The sequence below is a fragment of the Lathyrus oleraceus genome, chromosome 7 (genome assembly GCF_024323335.1).
Source record: "Lathyrus oleraceus cultivar Zhongwan6 chromosome 7, CAAS_Psat_ZW6_1.0, whole genome shotgun sequence".
Classification (NCBI taxonomy): domain Eukaryota; kingdom Viridiplantae; phylum Streptophyta; class Magnoliopsida; order Fabales; family Fabaceae; genus Lathyrus; species Lathyrus oleraceus.
This window is the reverse complement of record NC_066585.1, coordinates 41,709,387-41,728,719: the sequence shown is the minus strand read 5'-3', so window position 1 is coordinate 41,728,719 and position 19,333 is coordinate 41,709,387. Positions and strand designations below refer to the sequence as shown.

Here is a 19,333-nt window from a genome sequence, read left to right as displayed (position 1 = left end):
TTTCATGCCTTGTCTACTCTTGATAGAGCACCTTCAGGTGTCCGATCATATCGAACACTGTCATGTTCTCATGTTGCTTTTATAACTTCAAATTCATGGTAGCTGGCATGAGACAAGAAGCTTCTTATAAGCATTTCTTTCTGCCTTAGGTGCAGAACTGCTACTAGTACGGAAGTACACGTTTTTCTGTTAGTGGAGTGAGTTGGCTTAGTTTTTTTCCTTTGTAAGACTTTATAAGCCCCAGACTTGCAATATAATATGACTAATAAAACAATTTTACAACACTAATCAAATCAATGACTAATAAAACAATTTTACAACACTAATCAGAATATAATTGGACCGATTGCAATTTATACTCATTTAAAATCCAAACATCATTAAGTTATACAGGCTTGATAGTCAAGAATCCATCTCCACATAACAGACAATAAAAAATGGGACAAACTTGATGAACTAAGATTCCAACAGTATCTGGATCCAAGATTGTATCTCAGTCTATTAGAATTATAGGTACAAGTGGAATAACATGCCAACCATATAAAAACTCTGGAAGGTCATGTAAGGCGGTGGCTCTCTGAAGAAGTAAAAGTTGCCCATAAGCAATAAAAGAATCATAAGAATCAGCAGATACTACACATTTCACAACACTAGAAACATAATGGGTGATAATACTAAAATATGCCTTCTAGAATAATGGCCAAAACTAGCTTCAAGAGTACTGGTAAAGCTGGTATAACAATCCAACTTCTGCAGCCACTGTAGTTTTCAACCGTAGCTTTCCTACAGAATTTAATCGGGCTCGAAACATGTTTCCATCAGACATTCGTCTCACAAATCGAGTAAACCGGTCCCAATTTCGGGGTTCAAACATATTTTTGTCCATTCTTACAAAGTTGAATGAAAAGGGGCGTCTCTCGATGCCATCTGAGTAATATTTTGACATCTTTAGGACCTGAGTGAATCCATCATCATCCAAATCAGTTGAGAAATTTTGACCTTCAAGTGATATGTCACAGAGCCTAGCATCCAGCAAAAGTTGTCTAAGAAAACCTTCGGGGCTACAATCTGGATTGATCTTCTTCATAACTATATCTTGCATTTCAAAACAAGAGCAGCACATCGAGAATCCATATTTACTAAACATGCGTAAAATTGGTAAGTATCCGTCCCTTTTAAAAGTATTATAATAGCCTGCTGTTACCTCCGATGGATGGGATTGTGTGACATAGTGCCAGTGAATGGCAGCCAACTTTGCTGATATGTGGACTTCTGTACCCCTAAATATAGTTTCAGCTTCCCTACAAATTCTCTCTCCATGCAGTAGCAGCATATCCGAGTACCATTCAAGAAAAAATTTACCATATGGCATGTTCCAAGAGCCACCCTCGTTTCTAAAGAATTCAGTACGCTCAGGATTTTGGATCAAACTTCCAGCACCAGATGGACCACCATTTCCCCATTCACGCTTTCCAATATTTCGGGCAGAGGCGTTTAGAGAAGCAAGCATATACTGGAGGTTGGCAAACAAGAGAAAAGGATAGTTTGATATGATACTATTACTAATAATACAAAACATAAACCATACAAATAAGATATCACCGATTTACTAAAAAACAACAATAACAATAATGCAACAGTACCAACTAGTAATAGCTAAAGCTGAATTTGAATTTGAATTATTAACCAACCTTATCATAGCACTGAAACTCTCCAAGTTCTCGAGACCAATCCAAATTTAGCTTTTGTAAAGACAATGAAGGATATCTTAGTTCACCACCAGGACCCATGCCAATCTGCACTCCCTGCAAAATGAAGTAACTACCATAAACATTTGATGCCAATAGCTTGAAAATTGAATATTTATTGGACTACGCGTCTCTAAATCAGCATAGAACCTTACTGTAATGATAGTGCCAAGAAAAGGCCTAAAGGTGTCCCTGAAGTCCCTCATAAAATCTGCATATACTTGAATGGGAGAACGCCCACGCAGCACAGGAAGAATATCACACCCAAGGGAAATGTATTCAGTATTTCTTCTTCCAAACCTATCAGAAAATGCTAAATCCGGATCCTTTTGCATCTCATCAAGCACCCATAAAGGAAGTGGTATCCTACACAAGGAGGGAGAACCTTCTAGAGTCTGAGGCTTATGACAAGAAAAAAAATAGCTACCTACAAAAGTAGTAATAATTCAACATAAACCAAATCGACTACACTCAAAACAAGACTGCCCAGGTAAAATGTCCATACATCATAGAATAAAAAACTTAAGGCTAGAATTGTTCTTTCCCACAGTATTGGCATACTATTGAAATTTTTTATCTGTATACCTGTCTATGTGAAAGACATGCAACTATCAAACGTCTACATTACAATGCATTACATTTTTTATAACAAAAAAAGACGAAGTGAAGTTAACTACAAGCCACAGCATAGGTTGAATTAAATAACTGAGAGACATGAAGCTACTTATATAACTTCTGAATAGGAAATCTCAACTAAGTGGGAGTATGCTTATTTATTTAGCTGCTGCCAAGTGAGATTTTAGTATACGGATTGATAGTGAGTTTGACATAATCATGGTGTTTCAGTGTGATTTTGTCACAACCGCCAATCCAAATACAAATTTCAGATCAAATTCAGACACAGTTGGTTTGGTATAAAAAATATCCAAAAACAAAAAAAATTGTTTCCATTCAACATTCAATTAAACTGTTCAACAAAAGTTCGGCAAATTAGACACTAAAGCTACCTCAAACACACTAATAGCCTAAACAAAAACGGAAAATGATTCAAATTCAATTACAACATACCCATTAAGATCATCACCGTCTGTTCCATGTTGATGAAATGCGAGAACAGCACGAACTTTGAGACCACACATGCAAGCCATCATAACAAGCTCCCGATACCCTCGCCAATCATAAACCCTAGGCTCATTCCTCTCAACCACCCCCCACCAAATCTCCACCACAACTCCTTCCACACCCGCGGCAGCCATCGCCTTCAACGACAGCATCATCGCTTTCGGCCTCCATATCTTCCCCTCTCTCCCTATGGATTTCACCGGAAGCGTCACAAAAACCGGCGATCCGCGTCTCCGACGCTGCGGCGAGAGATCGTGGTGGAGCTCGTAGGTGACATCGCCGTTATCCGGCGAGATGGAACCGCCGGCATCGGAGGATTTAGACGAGTTAAGACGTGAAGAAACGGAGAATCGAGGGGATGCAGAGCGGGTTTGGATTTTGCGGAAGTGAGTGAAGGTGAATCGAGAGGGAAGACGAGTTGGGCGAGTTGAATCGTGGCGAGTTAAGATGAAGGAAGGTGAGAAAGATTGTGATGAGATCGCCATAGAGTGAAGTAAGGGTTTGTTTGGTGTTTTGAAAAGTGATTATTACATTAGAGTAGAGTGAGGTCAGGTGAGGAACTAAATGAGTTCATAGGGTGTGGAGGAAATAGATTATACTATATGTCTTTTTCACTTTTTTTATAAAGAAAAAAAAAGTACTTTTTGACTTTCTTATCCATAATTCTTATAAATCAAGAAAAATAAAAAACAATAAATTTTTTCTCATAGTTTCTTTTTAATTTCATTTTATTTTACAAATTAAAATATTTTTTAATTATTTTGATTATTAATAAGTTTAATTATATTGTTAGTTAAATGATAAAATAAGGCATAATTAATTATCAAATTCTTTAATTTTATTTAAAATTTTATTTTAATTATTTAATTAAAAAAGTTAGTTAGATACATGGTTGATTTAGTGTATATATATAAAAATCAAATTTAACATACATGGGATTAATTTTTGAAGATTAAAAACTTCCACAAATCATTAATAATATCTGAAAAAATGCAGAATCAAAATGTCAAAATTAAAAAATTAATAGTCAAAAAATATGTTAATTTTATATTTAAGTCTAAAATTTAATATTTGAACAAAAGCTAAAAGCTAAATCTAATATAGAATTGAACTAACCATGGATTATAAAACCATATATGATAGGTAAGAAATGGAACTATCAGTGGAATACAAATCTCTTATCCGGAAGAACATTGAATTAATCAAAATCATTATGCAGATCTTCCCTTTGCAACATTCACTTCCCTTTGCAACATTCACTTGCTTTTACATTATGAACAGATGAGTCACTTGTAATTGGATGACATATATGATGAATGCTAAACACGTCGGTTCTCATACCTTCAAAACAACTTCAAGAAAAATGTTCGAAATCACAACACCTGAATCAGTTAGTAAAATCATTTGTGCAATACACATCTATGATTGATCAAAACAAATTGAGAATAAGGAATCTTGCGATACAATATCAGATCTGAAAAGAAACAATGCTTCAACCTTCAGATTTGAATTTTTTTTTTAAAATTGATTCTTTTTTGGATTTAGATCTACAAAACTCAATTGTCAAAAATCAAGAAAAATCTTCTTTATCGCCACCAAATCTAAAAAATCAATAACCTTCACCACTAAATCTTTATCGTCACATCTCTTGTCTTGAAGAACCTTCTTTATCGCCATCAAATCTAAAAAGTCAACAACCTTAGCCATATAATTTTTCCCGATCAAAAAAGAAACCAATGACTAAATTAATAATTTCAAACTTAAAATACCCACAAAATTTAAAGACAGAAAAGTGACATAGTCTGAGAAAGAGAATAAAGAAAGAAAAAAAAGAAAGAGATGAAAGAACAAAGAAAGAGAAACAAGGTGGTGGCTTTAGGGTTTGTTCTAAATAATAAAATGAAAAATATATTATAAATGTAAATAAATGCAAAAATGTGAAACATATTAAAAATAAAAATAAATGCATTAATAAATTTTAAAAATATGAAATAAGAAGTCATGTTAAATTTTTAAAAGACAACAGTGTCACGTAGACAACAATTAATTTTCTTAAAAAAATTTAACGGAAGAGACTACTTAGGCTAACGGCACGATTTTAAAAAAAATATATATTGTAACATTTTTTAATTAGGGGATCAAAATGAAACAGTAAATTAAATTAAATAACTAAAAGATGAATTAAGCCTAAAAATAATCGAAATATAATTTTATTCTATTTTTTTTAATATAGACAAATTTATTAATTATTTTATGTGAAAAATGTATAGTAATATTTTTCTCTAGTTTTTTTTAACAAAGACATATAAAAGGTGTCGGGTATATTTGATTTATCTTTTCAATGCATGGATGAGTGAATTATGTCATATCAACTTTACTTTATATATTTATATACAAAGTTATTTGAATAATGTCATATTTATTTTATTTTACTTTTTTTTCAATAATATTCTATGCTAAAAATTTTGGGTCACAAATGTAATATTATATGTGTTAGAGTCATTATTTAATTAGTCAAAAACTGCAATGATCTAATTAATATTAAGTATGTGACTAGAAGCATAAATGTCATGAAGTATGAGATTATTGTGTAGATACCATAAGTCAATATTAATTTGATTAGAGGTCAAATTAAAATATTGAAAACTAAAAAATAACCATAAGGTTATTTACGGGGGTTATGGTCCCCATTTGTAGACAAATGAAAATGACTCATCATTAAAATTCTCTTTTCATCCCCATCAGAGAATATTCAAGGAGATCAAATACCCGCAAACTTTCAATGATTTCCAATGGCAAATTCAAGTACGTTTTCATTTTTATTCTCTGATTGAATTCTTATATGAGTTTAAAAGATACTAGTTGATGGTATATCGAATCATAGGGATTATTCTAAAGTTATGTTCTTGATTTCTATATCGATGGAAATAATAAGGTTATGAACCGATCTAACAAATAGTATGAGAGCAAATTTATTTTTTTGGAATTTTTTTGGAACCTTTTTTCCTTCCAATTTGTGTAAGGTTTATATTTTTTTAATGTTATTATCAATCATTGGATTTCGTTTAATTTAAAACGATGTCATCAATGATAGTTCAAAAGTTCATACTTAAGATTATCAATCATTGAATTTCTTTTAATTTGATACTATGATCAGTGGCGGAACTGAGGGGGACGTGGGAAGGCCACGGCCATCCCTCAACTTTTTATTTTTTTTAATTCATATATATTAAATTACTAAAACATCCTTATTTTAAATTAAAATTATTTTTTCTTTTTTCTTTTTCATTCAAAGTTAGGTTAAAATACAGATAACATAAAAAGCTCCTACCTTTCCTTTCTTTCTCATATGGGTTTGCTACCGGCACGGCGGCACCGGAATTGGAACAAATTAAAGTGATCGGCATCTAGCAGGTAAAAAAATTTATTCATTCTTCTTTTATAAAAAGTAACAAATTAAAGTGATTGCTTGATTTGTGTTTTTGAGATTTTTAGGGTTCTTCTTTCTTGATGTGTTAAAATAATCTATATGAGATTTATTATGCCAATTCATAACACTGTAATTTACAAATATAGTTATACACTGCAATAAGGTTTATTTAATCATTGTTGCTGCTAACTTCTAATAGTGAAGTTACCGGTATTTGAAAACGGATTAAAGTTGATTAATTAAGTTTATTAATTTTTTTCTCTTTTAATTTTTATGTTCTCTAAATTGATTTTTGGATCTGATATGATATTATAGGAAGAGTGAAGATGAATAATAGGAAAATTGATTCTTTTTTCAAAAGAAAAGCATGTGAAATTGAAAGAGAAGAGAGAGATGAAGAAATTATAATCCCGACATCCGAATCTGAAACAGTTCTTGAGAATCCAACAATTGAAGAGCATCATGGTTTTGAAAATTCTTTGGAACGCGATCCTGGAAAGCGTCCTCCGATTTGGCAATATCCACCAAATCAAGTGGACGTCCCGGATCACTTGTCTTTATTTCTATGGGTTTTAAAAATTGGAAGAAAGTTAGGAATGGAAAACATTGTTCCTTTCTTAAACACATAGGGAATGATCATTGCTCACCACACAATAATGCAATGAAAGCTTGTCAAGACTTGTTGAATCAAGATGGTCATATTAGAAATGTTATTCAAGTGCAAAGTTCAAGTCAAAGAATGAATAATCGGTTACGACTCAAGACTTCAATTGACACTGTTCGTTGGTTAACACTACAAGCTTGTGCTTTTAGGGGTCACGACGAAAGTAGCAATCAAGAAATCAAGGTAACTTTCTTGAGTTATTGAAACTTTTAGCATCCTACAATGATGAAGTTGCAAAAGTTGTGTTGGAAAATGCTCCACAAAATTGCAAGTATACTTCACATCAAATTCAAAAAGAGCTCTTGCAAATTCTTTCTAGTAGGGTGAAAAAGAGTATTCGTGAGGAAATTGGTGATTCCAAATTTTGTATCGTTGTTGATGAAGCTCGTGATGAGTCAAAAAAGGAACAAATGACTCTTGTATTAAGATTTATTGATAAAGTTGGTTTAATACAAGAGAGGTTTTTTGATGTGGCACATGTTAAAGACACCACATCTTTAACTCTTAAGGAAGCAATATGTGATATACTTTCTCGACATAACCTTGATGTTTCTAACATTCGTGGCCAAGGGTATGATGGTGCTAGCAATATGACAGGAGAATGAGATGGTTTACAAGCCCTCTTTATGAAGGATTGTCCTTATGCATACTATGTTCATTGTTTTGCTCATCGATTGCAACTTGCATTAGTTACATCATCAAGAGAAGTCAAACTTGTTCATAAATTTTTTGAGAAACTGATTTTTGTTGTGAATGTTGTTGTTCTTCTACAAAGCGTCATGATGAGTTACAAGTTGCCCAATTAGAAGAAATTGATTATTTGTTAGAGATTGATGAGATTGTAACTGGTAAAGGTGCAAATCAAGTTGGTACATTGAAACGAGCTGGAGATACTCGTTGGGGATCACATTACGATTCAATTTCTAGCTTGATAAACATGTATGAAGCAACTTGTTTAGTTTTAAAAAAAATTGCAAAAGATAGAGGGAGTTATGCTACACGTGGGGATGCAGATAGTTGTTATAATTACTTGAAGGCATTTGATTTTATATTTATTTTGCACTTGATGAAATAAATCATGGGAATAACAGATATGCTTTGTCAAGCCTTACAAAAAAAAATCAAGATGTAGTTAATGCTATGAACTTGGTTCGTTCAACAAAACATCTTATTCAAGGTTTGAGAGAAAATGGTTGGGATATATTGTTTACTAAAATGGTATCTTTTTGTGAAAAGCATGGTATTGAGATTCCTGATCTTAATGATGTTCATTCAACAACAAGATTTGGACGCTCTCGTCTTGAAGAGAATCAAGTCACAATTCAACATTACTTTAAAGTTGAAATCTTTTTCACTACCATTGACAAACAGTTACAAGAGTTGAATAGCAGATTCAGTGAGCAGGCAATGGATTTGTTAACTCTTTCTTGTTCTTTATCTCCTAAGGATGGATATAAAGTTTTTAGCATTGATACTATTTGTTCTTTAGTTGAAAAATATTATCCTAGGGATTTTAATGATCAAGAGAAGAATAATTTGCAATTTTAACTCCAACATTTTCTATTTGTTGCTCGTCAAACATCAAACTTGAATAATTTATCAACTATTCAAGAACTATGTTCATGTTTGGTTGCATCTGGACAGGCTGAAACTTACTTCTTGATTGATAGACTACTTCGTCTTATCATGACTCTTCCCGTTTCTACGGCCACAACTGAGAGGTCTTTTTCAGCAATGAAAATTATTAAGACTAAGTTGAGAAACAAGATGGATGATGGGTTTCTTGTAGATAGCATGACAGTATATATTGAAAGGGAGATTAGTGCAAGCATTAGTTCGGAGTCAATTATTGACGATTTCAAGTCACTCGGAACGCGTAAAGCATTACTTTAAGGTAGTTTTAAGTCATGTAATTTAAATTTTTAGTAATTAACTTTGTATTTATTTTAACTTTAATACTTTATTTAAAATACTATTTATATTTTATTTATAATCTTTATTTTCCGTTAACGGACATCCCAAATTTTTTTATCTGGCTCCGCCACCGACTATGATTAACATATGCCTTATCACACCTTCTGATTTATATATAAAATAGATTTATATAAAAAATACATATTTATATATATATATATATATATATATATATATATATATATATATATATATATATATATATATATATATATTACTGTTTATATATAAAATAGGTTTATATATGTTAGTATTTATATAATATAAATCATTAGTTTATATATGTTTTGATTTTATAAAATAAAGAATATAAAGGTATTTTTATAGATGGTTTATACATTACCGTTTCTATATTCTCTAAAAATATCATCTATAAAGTATTTTATAAATATATTTACTCTTTATTTTTTATATATCTTGTATAATTATTAACGTTAGTCTACGATAAATATTGAATTTTTATTGTTGCTTCGGAAGGTGAATATAACGGTAAAAGAATGAATATTTGCTTTAGGTTTAAATTTGACTATGGATTGTATTTTTATACAATAATTTAACATATTTAGTAAGTAGTTGAAATGAAAAAGTCGCCAAAGTGACATCTTTTATAGAAATTGCTTATGAAAAATGTTAAAATTTTATGGTCTGTGTGTTTGTTTGTCCATGCGGGTATCAATTGACGCAAAGGACAATTGGTGGTTGGCCAGTTTTTTATACGTGCATGTGATGGTAAACATGAGATAATTATAAGGTTTCACATGTGAATAATAAATCAATCCAAAGAGGAGTTTATTATTCGGCATTTTTTTATTATCAATGTTCGATCGTTACAACAAGAGTACTGTAGCGGTAAATTCATGATCATCAAGCTATGGATAAGTAAGACATCAAATAACAAGAGTCGCCACCACGCTTTTATTGTTTCCAAGGGAAAAGGGAAAAGTACGAACAAAACCCAAAAATAAGAAGTTTTCAAATCAAAACTAATAAAATGTCAGAGATTACAGGTAAGGGGGTTGGTTACACAGAGGCAAGGTGTTAGCACCCAAAGTGTCCTAGGTACTCCTAGGGAGCCCTTTCTTGTGTGCATATGTATTTTGTACAAAATGATGTTTACAAACAAATAGAATTGGGGGATGAGAAAAGAATTCATTAATTATATTTTTGTGTTTGACAAGACCTTCGGACTTGTGCTTACGTACCAACATAAAAATGAGGAATCAAAACCTCGTAGTTCGTGATACAAATTTCAAAGTGGATGCTTTGCTTTTAACAAAAATTAGGTTTGAAAGGCATAAAGGCCTAGAAAATGGTTCGAATGAGTTAGTTCTTTTAGGCTTTTGAAAATTTTAAGTTAAGTATAGTTAAATTTATTTACAAGTTTGATTAAAGAAAAGAAGTTTGAAAATGCAATGGCATAAGGCCAAAGTTTCTAATTTGAAAATGGTCTAAGTTGAGGGAAAAAACAAGTACAAACAAAGAAGTTTTTAAAAGGAGGAATAGATTTTGAAATTAAAGATATGGGGAGGAGATGAAGAGGCTAATCCTAAGCACAAAATTAAAAGTTAAGAGTTGAAAAGATCTGATAAATGGGCTGCAATCCAATAGACAAGAATGTCATATAAAACATAAATTTCCTTGGACATTAAAATCAAGCAACAAACAAGGCACACAATATCAACTTGAAAAGCAAGGCATCAAATAAATATAGCCACATCCAAGCTTAACCATTCCATGATCTTCTTCAAATTTACCCCTGTAGTAGATGAACTCCACAATGTTATAAGTCACAGGTTCAAAATAACAGTTTCACAATGATCATGTTGCAGATGAACTCAAATGGATCTTTAATGATGTATCAGATGAAGTTTCAGATTACAAGCACTTGGTTACATGAAAGTTGGCATTGGCCAAGTCCTTTGCATAGGGAGTGTTGCCTAAATTCTAAGTCAAATTGTCTCATATCAAACCAACAGTCCACACAATATGTTTTTTAGGGTTTTGTTCTTATTATGTACATTAATGGCCAAACACCACACAAACAACATAATATACACAAGCAAAATATATCACAAAATATGGTCCAAATGGACAAAGTGAAAATGACATTAACATAACAATTAGAATGGTATGAATAATGGCAAATGAATAGGGCATAAAAATAAAGTGCATTAAAGTAAATGTTAGTTGTTAATGAACTAGAGGTTAGTATTGCTTTTGCTTTTTCTTTTAAGTCATTCTTTTGAGAACACTCAACCCACTTATCACAAGCATGGATCCTTGAACCAAGACATCTTCCAAAGGAAGGAAAAAATGTCAAGTTTCCACATAATACCATGAAAGAGAGGAGACTTACAATCTCACTAACTAGAATGTTATGCCTTTTGTGTCAAAAATTTAGCGTTATGTTAAGTAATCGTAATTGGACTTATGTAGAAGTCGCAACTATTTGAGGTCGACCAATAAAATTTTGGTGCTAATGCATGTTAGAGACATAGTATAATGGACTATGCTCATGAAATATACCACACACAAAAAGAATATGCAAAAGAGGTGGCCTAATCTCATCCATACTTATGTTGATTTTCAATCAACTAGCCTTAGGATCTTGAGATATCATAGGACCATGACATGAATGCATAAAGAAGGGGAATAAGATGAAGAGGTAGGCGAATAGATCAAAGCTCAAATTGGACAAATGAGGACTTTTACCAAATTAAGATCATTCATTCATTTTGGGAGATGGAATGTACATTCCATCAATCCCCTAAATCAAATGATCTTAACCTAACAAAGTCAAATCAATCTTGACCAAGGCCCAACAACACAAGTCAAACTCCTACAAACAATCAAAATGGCTCAACATAATTATTTGGCATTTATTCAATTTAAAAATACTAAAAATAATGCATTAAATTAAATATGGTTTGTCAAATTCCTAAAATCTCATCAAAACACCAAAGAAATGGCCATGAGATTTATCATAGGTCAAACAAGGTCAAAGGACCTTAGAGAAAAAATTTCAGAATTTTTAGAGACTTAAAAGTATTTTTAAATAATTAAAAATATTCACAAAATCAATTAAATCATGAAAAATACTAATAATGATCCAAAAAAATAATTTTAATTCAAAATATGAAAGAGGGTTTTATTTAATTTTTTTTGGTGAAACTGTCATATTTTTTGGATCAATATTAAAATTAATATGAATTAATGAAAATCAAAAGAATAAAATGAAAATCAGAAAATACAAAAAACGTGAACCACTTGATCTCCCTCATTAATTGAGGTGGCGGATCAAGTGGTCATCATCGCACTTTCCACCATGGACTTAAGTCAATGCGCCACAGGGATGGTAATCAAAACCAACGCGTGAGATTAAAACAATTTGAATTGATCATGTGGCTCAGAACCTGTTCAACACATCACCGGCGCTAAACCTCTGGTCACCTTCTCAGGCAAACCTCGTCAGACTAGTTCAGTCATCACCATCACATAAATGAAAAAGGAGGACATGATCTGAAAGAAAAAATGGCGTAGAGCACAAATCTGACCTCAATTTTAACTAACTCCACATATATAGAAAGATATGAGGAGTCGAATTTTGAGGTGTGTCAACTGAGTTGCTTCGATTTAACCTCAAAGCAACTCAATCTTCTTGCCTACATTGGTAGGACTTCAGACAACCAAAGATCCAAGAGAATTTATGAGAATTGAGTGAGAATCGAAGAGAATAAAATTTCTGGAAAATACCTTTAATGCTATGCAGAACTTGATCTTGCTTGCTTCAGTCCTTGCTTGATCACACTCAGGGAACTTGCAGAAGCCATCTTTGTGTTTCTCATCTATGGCTTGGCTTTGTTCCCTAACATAGATGGTTTTGTTGATGTTAATGCCATTAGAATCTTCTCGATTGGGAATCATGTGCTTAATCTGTTGGGTGATGTGTACTTCTCTTTGCACTTGAGGAATTCTAAAGGTGGTGGGACTATTGTGTGTTGTGTTCCTCTTCTATACAAGTGGTTTATTTCACACTTGCCTCAGACGCCTTCTTTTTTGGAGAACAAACAATGTCTACGGTGGTTTCAGTTGCCTACATTGGTAGGACTTCAGACAACCAAAGATCCAAGAGAATTTATGAGAATTGAGTGAGAATCGAAGAGAAGAAAATTTCTAGAAAATACCTTCAATGTTGTGCAGAACTTGATCTTGCTTGCTTCAGTCCTTGCTTGATCACACTCAGGGAACTTGCAGAAGTGGTTTCGAAATGGAACAAAGCTTTGGATCCTTGAGTTTTTGAATCTCCAAACAGTGAGATTCAAACTCAATTTTCAGATTGAAAATTCTCAGGTTGTCTTTGAATTGTGAGGGTTTGAAAAGAGGGGGCAAAGCTGGTGCGCAAGGGATCCTCCAAATGAGCTCAGAGAGCTTGTATTTATAGCAATTGGGAATGTTATTTGCACACTTGAATTTGCTTCCAAATTTGGCAATGTCATGCACATGCTTGCATGGGCGTGTACAGGCCTATGAAGCAATCCATTTTGGTCCAAATGCATCTGAAATGAAGTTGAAATGAATCTTGAATGGCAAGGCAATGTTATGTAATGTTTTGAACATTTGATCTTTCCACTTGATGCAGACCTGTTAAGACCATGTGCAGCTCAAGCAAACCTTGTCCAAAATGGATGAAATAGGACTCTTTGGAAATATAAGATCAAGGGGAACAACTCTTATGTTGAACACTTTTCCATTTGGAACTTGGATCAAGGTAAATTTTGAGGTGGAAGTTTGGAAATTTCAACATGTTGGACAAAGTTCTAAGTGTCAAGCCATATACCTCAATGTTCCACCTTACTAAACTTTTCATGTGAGCTCCAAATGAGAAAAGTATATTCATAAAAGTTGTATCTATTTCAAATACCTTAAAAATGGTCACCAATTTCATGTCATTTGGATTTAGAATGATAGAGTTATGCATTTTTGAAGTTGAGGAAAATCACTTGTTCAATGGTATAGGTCAAAAATGACCTATAATGTATCCTCATATCACATGCTCATAAAAGTTGAATTGGCTTTCACTCCAAACATAAAAGTTTAAGTAGATATCTTGAATTTGATTTTAAAACTTGTAAATCTTTCATATCATAAAAATTGAGCAAGTTATGGCCTTGGGAAGTTGACTTTCAAGTTAGAGTTTAGACAAAATGACCTATAATGTTTCAACATATAAAATGACTTTCCAAGCAAAATTAGCTCTAGACTTCAACATGAACGTTGTTTGGAATGTCATTTAGAGTAACTTTTCTCTTGGAATCATTTTCATATGGTGAAAATTGTAGGAGATAGGGTCTAGGGAGACCAAGTTTTTATTAGATGAATTCATCTGGCCAACCACCATCAACCAACTTGCTAACTTACAATTCTCTTGACTTTTTAGGCTCATGGGAGATCATATATGCATAAGATGATGAAATTTGAAGTGTCCCTTGAGAAATTTGATCAATTGGTGAGGAATCTTCTTGAAGAAGTTACTTAAGATACCCAGATAAACTAGGGTTTCCAAGGCAAACCAACTCCAAATTCTTGAAGAATACTTGATCAAAATAACATGTAGAGATCATTGGGATTCATATATGATGATTAGAGACTTTTTTGATGATTCCTTGGTTGTGCTCTTTGTAGCCATGAGGGTCTTAAACCCTAGATATGAACTTGATAGATCAAATGGGGATCATGCCCTTCCTACAAAAGAGTTAGACAAATGCAAAGACATATTTTTGGTATTTTGGTTAGTAAAAATGATAATATACAAGTGTGATACAATCACATAGTGCTTGGTGATCTCTCCCAAAACAAACCCAATGAAAAAAGGGTAAGGAGTATGCCAAGGTGTGATCCCAATGCTAATGCATATGATGAGATTGCATGAGGGATCTTAGGGTCAAAATTGGGGTCCTACAGCTGCCCCTATTTAAGGACATTCTAACTTAGGAGGTGAAGGTTAAAATCTTCGTATCGACTCAGTAGAATGGGCTTAAATAACAACATATATAAACAAATTTTGGTCCCTAAGAGACCTCATGACGCGTATGATGAAATGTAAAAGCTAATTCTCTGTGGGAAAATATTGCCACAAAGGAAAAGAAATTAGAGAGACCGAATATCCGCATGAGCATGATGCATTCCGTAAGGAAAACTCACTAGGGAAACAGAGACTCTAAGGGGATAGAAAGGGTATGTGTAGGCCAGGCTACGACTTACAACTATCGGGGGACTAGAGGAATTCCATAAACATGGAAAGACTCAGTTGGGGAAAACAAAAGAACCTCTGCAGGGGAAACAAATAGATCAGGATAAAACTGACGTGCTTGAATCATGCAGGAAAAAAAACAACTTCACTAAGGAAATGCACACTCAACTCAACTAGGGAAGAAATAAACTTCAACACAGGAGGAGCAGAAATCTATTATATACTACCTGTTACTGGGTAAGGAGATAATAAATATCTGACAGAGAGGACATCCATCATCGGTTAAGATGAACATATCAAGGATGACTCGCTAGGAATCGCCGGGAGGGAGTATTCATCACCGGTTACTGGGTAAGAATAACCTGGTATGGAAAACTGCAAGAATAAGATTTTTACAACTACTAGTTACTAGGCAAAAGACCAAAGATGAGAATATCCGTCACCAGTTAAGGTAAACATATCAAGGATAGACTTAAAAGGAAAGAAAACCTGTCATCGGTTAAGATGAACATATCAAGGATAGACTTGTCTGGGGATGTTAAGGAGGATATCCGTCATCGGTTAGGATGAACATATCAAGGATTAACCAACTGAACAGAAAATAGGAATTACATCTATCGAATGCTGGATAAAATACCATCAAAGAGAATACCCGTCACCGGTTAAGATGAACATATCAAGGATAAACTCTGTGAGGAAGAAAATAAATAGTAATTACATCTACCGGTTACTAGATAGAATACCAACAGAGAGAATATCAGTCACCGGTTAAAGTGAACATATCAAGGATATACTCTGCACAGGGGAGAAAAGCAGGATTTACAACTACCGGCTACTGGGCAGAAGACCAAAAGAGAAGGAAGCCCGTCATCGGTTAGGATGAACATATCAAGGATTAACTCTCTAGGGAACAAAATAGGGATTACAACTACCTTTTTACTGGGTAAAATACCAAAGGTGAGAGTATCTGTCATTGGTTAGGATGAACATATCAAGGATAAACTCAAAATGAGGGAAGAAAATATCAGTCATCGGTTAGGATGAACATATCAAGGATATACTCCCTGGAAACATAAAAAATGAATCCAACTGGGGACTCCGCTGAGGAGAAAACAAAGGTACTTTTGTCGTGTATTCAGGCAAGAAGTAACAAACTGCAAACTAAGAAGAATATCACCAGTTACTGGGTAATAAACTCTTAGGAAACCCAAAACATCTATCTAGGTAAGATCTAGAAAGAAATGATCAATCAAGACTCAACCCAATGAGGATATATCTCAAGGGGAGTAGTTCCATCCATATAACCAATTGGGGAGGAAACTGAAATAATAATCATCCACGAGGAAATAACTCAGTGGGGAAAGGAGAAAGGTTAAAGTCTTTCTGCTTAAGGGGCTGACACTACAATTGAGGGAGTACATACACCAATTTGTATGGGGATAAAGTACCACCATAACAGAGAATTTAAGATCACGGGAATGAAACAATCAATATGATGTTGCAATAATGGAATTATATGAGTGCACGTATATGTATATGTATATGTATATGTGATGATTATGCTGACAAAACTATCGCAAAAGATACAAAGGTGTCGTAGATTTGAACCATCGATACAATCCTCGGTCAATCCACAAAAGAGGGAGACAACTGCTAGAGAAAAGAGAGATTAACATCCAAAAGTCTCAACTCTAGCTGGGGAAGGAGGAGATCTACCGAAAAAACATTATCGAGTCTGCGAGGAATCTTAGGTCAACACCATATCAAATGGGAGGCAACCTTGTAGGGGATAAACACAAATAGCTGCTCAGAGACCAGGAGGAAACTCTGACCGAGATTGAATTTGATGATGATTGGTGAGGAAACCAAATTTCTACCGCAATCATGCGAACTGTTGAGAACAACATCCTTATTCTGCTGGAGACGAAAATGGCCGGGTAATAATCACCAACCTCATTGAGGAATAACCACAAGATTCGCTGGGGGAACAACACTCCGCAGGGGATCTGAATCAACCAACTTAGTCGACTATTTCACCGGGAAAAGGTGAACAACACCGAGCGCTAAAAAAATGTTGTCGGGGATGAAAGAGAAATTGCGCCTACTGCTTGGGGAGAACCAATACTGCTCCACACTTAGGGCTTACTGCTTTCGAACCACTGATGATATTCCTTTTAAATGAAATCGATTGCTTAAAATTCATGCTTTTATATGTTTAAGAAAAATGAATTTGATTAAAAATTTCAAAAATGATCATAATAAAATTAAAAACTATTTGCTGAAATAAATAAGAGTAGAAACAATTGGATAAAAGCTCAACTTTATTTAATAGAATGGTAGTCTGTAAATGACAAGACTCCATAGATTTTTACAAAGTTGAAAATGGTAATTTATATGGAAAATGGTTACATTGAATACAAATGACCACTAATCCTTCCACCAACTCTTGATGTCCATTGTGCTTTTGGCCGCTACTGGGGTGATGTATCACCGTCAACCGTTGTGCTCAACAAAGTCTTCAAAGTCTGAAGATCAGCATGATGCAGTTACTTTCCATAATCCCTAATTTTTGCATAAATTTCCCCAAGGCGGGGTACTCAATATATCGGAATGATTCTTTTTTGTTTTTATGTCTCTAACTTTTGCCTGGATCGCCCTTTCGGGTTTTCAATCCACCGAGACGCTCATTTTTGCCTAAGCCGCCCTTTCGGGTTTTCAACTTAGCGAGCTGTTCTTTTATTTTTATGCAAAGTATTTCTTGACTGCATCTGCATTCACAGGACGAGTAAACTCTTCACCATCCATAGTTGTAAGAATCAAAGCACCGCCTGAAAAGGCTCTCTTAACAACATATGGGCCTTCATAATCAGGAGTCCATTTGCCCCTAGAATCTGGTTTGAATGGAAAAATATTCTTGAGCACAAGGTCACCTTCTCTGAATACGTGAGATCTGACCTTCTTATCAAAAGCTTTCTTCATTCCCTGTTGATATAACTGACCATGGCACATGGCAGTCAATCTCTTCTCCTCGATTAAATTCAGCTGATCAAACCTGGTCTGACACCATTTAGCCTCAGTCAACTTGGCTCCCATGAGCACACGCAATGAAGGGATCTCAACCTCTACGGAGAGTACTACTTCCATACCATAAACAAGAGAGAAAGGGGTTGCCCCTGTTGAAGTGCGGATGGATGTACGATACCCGTGCAAAGCAAATGGGAGCGTCTCATGCCAATCCTTATATGTTACAACCATCTTCTGAATAATCTTCTTGATGTTATTATTTGCAGCTTCAACAACCCCATTCATCTTAGGTCTGTAGGGAGAAGAATTATGATGTGCAATCTTGAAGTCTTTGCAAAGAGCTTCCATCATATTATTATTCAAGTTCGATCCATTATCAGTAATGATCTTACTTGGCACATCATAACGACATATAATTTGATTCTTGATAAACCTTACAACAACTTGCTTGGTTACATTCGCATACGATGCCGCTTCAACCCACTTTGTGAAGTAGTCAATAGCCACCAGAATGAAACAATGTCCGTTCGAAGCTCTGGGCTCAATCATGCCAATCATATGAATTCCCCACATGGAGAAAGGCCATGGGGAGGAAATGAAATTCAAAAGTGTCGGAGGAACATGAATCGTATCCGCATATATTTGACACTTGTGGCACTTCTTCACAAACTTGCAACAGTCAGATTCCATTGTCAGCCAATAATAACCTGCTCGCAACATCTTATTTGCCATCGCATGTCCATTGGAATGAGTACCAAAGGAACCTTCATGGACTTCAGTCATCAATAAGTCTGCTTCGTGTCTATCCACGCATCTGAGCAGAACCAAATCGAAGTTTCTCTTGTACAATACATCACCATTCAGGTAAAAATTATCGGCTAATCTCCTCAAAGTCTTCTTATCTTTCAAGGATGCCCCGGATAGGTAAATCTGACTTTGAAGGAAACACTTGATGTCATAATACCACGACTTCTCGTCTTTGATCTCTTCAACAACAAACACATGAGCTGGCTTATTGATGCGTTGGAAAACTTGGTGTTCGCAAGTGTACGAACGCGTCAGAGTAATATAAAAGATTATCGAACCACAGAGACCAAGTGTCAATCTATCGTTATCTGTCG

At 34.2% G+C, this 19,333-nt stretch overlaps 1 protein-coding gene across 2 annotated transcripts; it reads right to left on the bottom strand.

Annotated features, from left to right (window-relative positions):
- Positions 1 to 328: 328 nt before the first annotated feature.
- Positions 329 to 3,460, bottom strand: LOC127101552 (beta-amylase 1, chloroplastic). Of its 2 annotated transcripts, none has more exons than XM_051038997.1 (4): positions 2,817 to 3,460; positions 1,904 to 2,171; positions 1,692 to 1,805; positions 329 to 1,513 (listed from the first exon to the last, which is right to left on the bottom strand). In XM_051038997.1, the coding sequence occupies exons 1-4, from the start codon at positions 3,353 to 3,355 to the stop codon at positions 713 to 715; spliced, it is 1,722 nt and encodes a 573-aa protein (XP_050894954.1). In that variant the 5' UTR covers positions 3,356 to 3,460; the 3' UTR covers positions 329 to 712. The 2 variants fall into 2 exon arrangements, with proteins under 2 accessions (XP_050894954.1, XP_050894955.1); XM_051038998.1 differs by having other exon boundaries at positions 1,904 to 2,114; positions 2,817 to 3,457.
- Between the last annotated feature and the right edge of the window lie 15,873 nt (positions 3,461 to 19,333).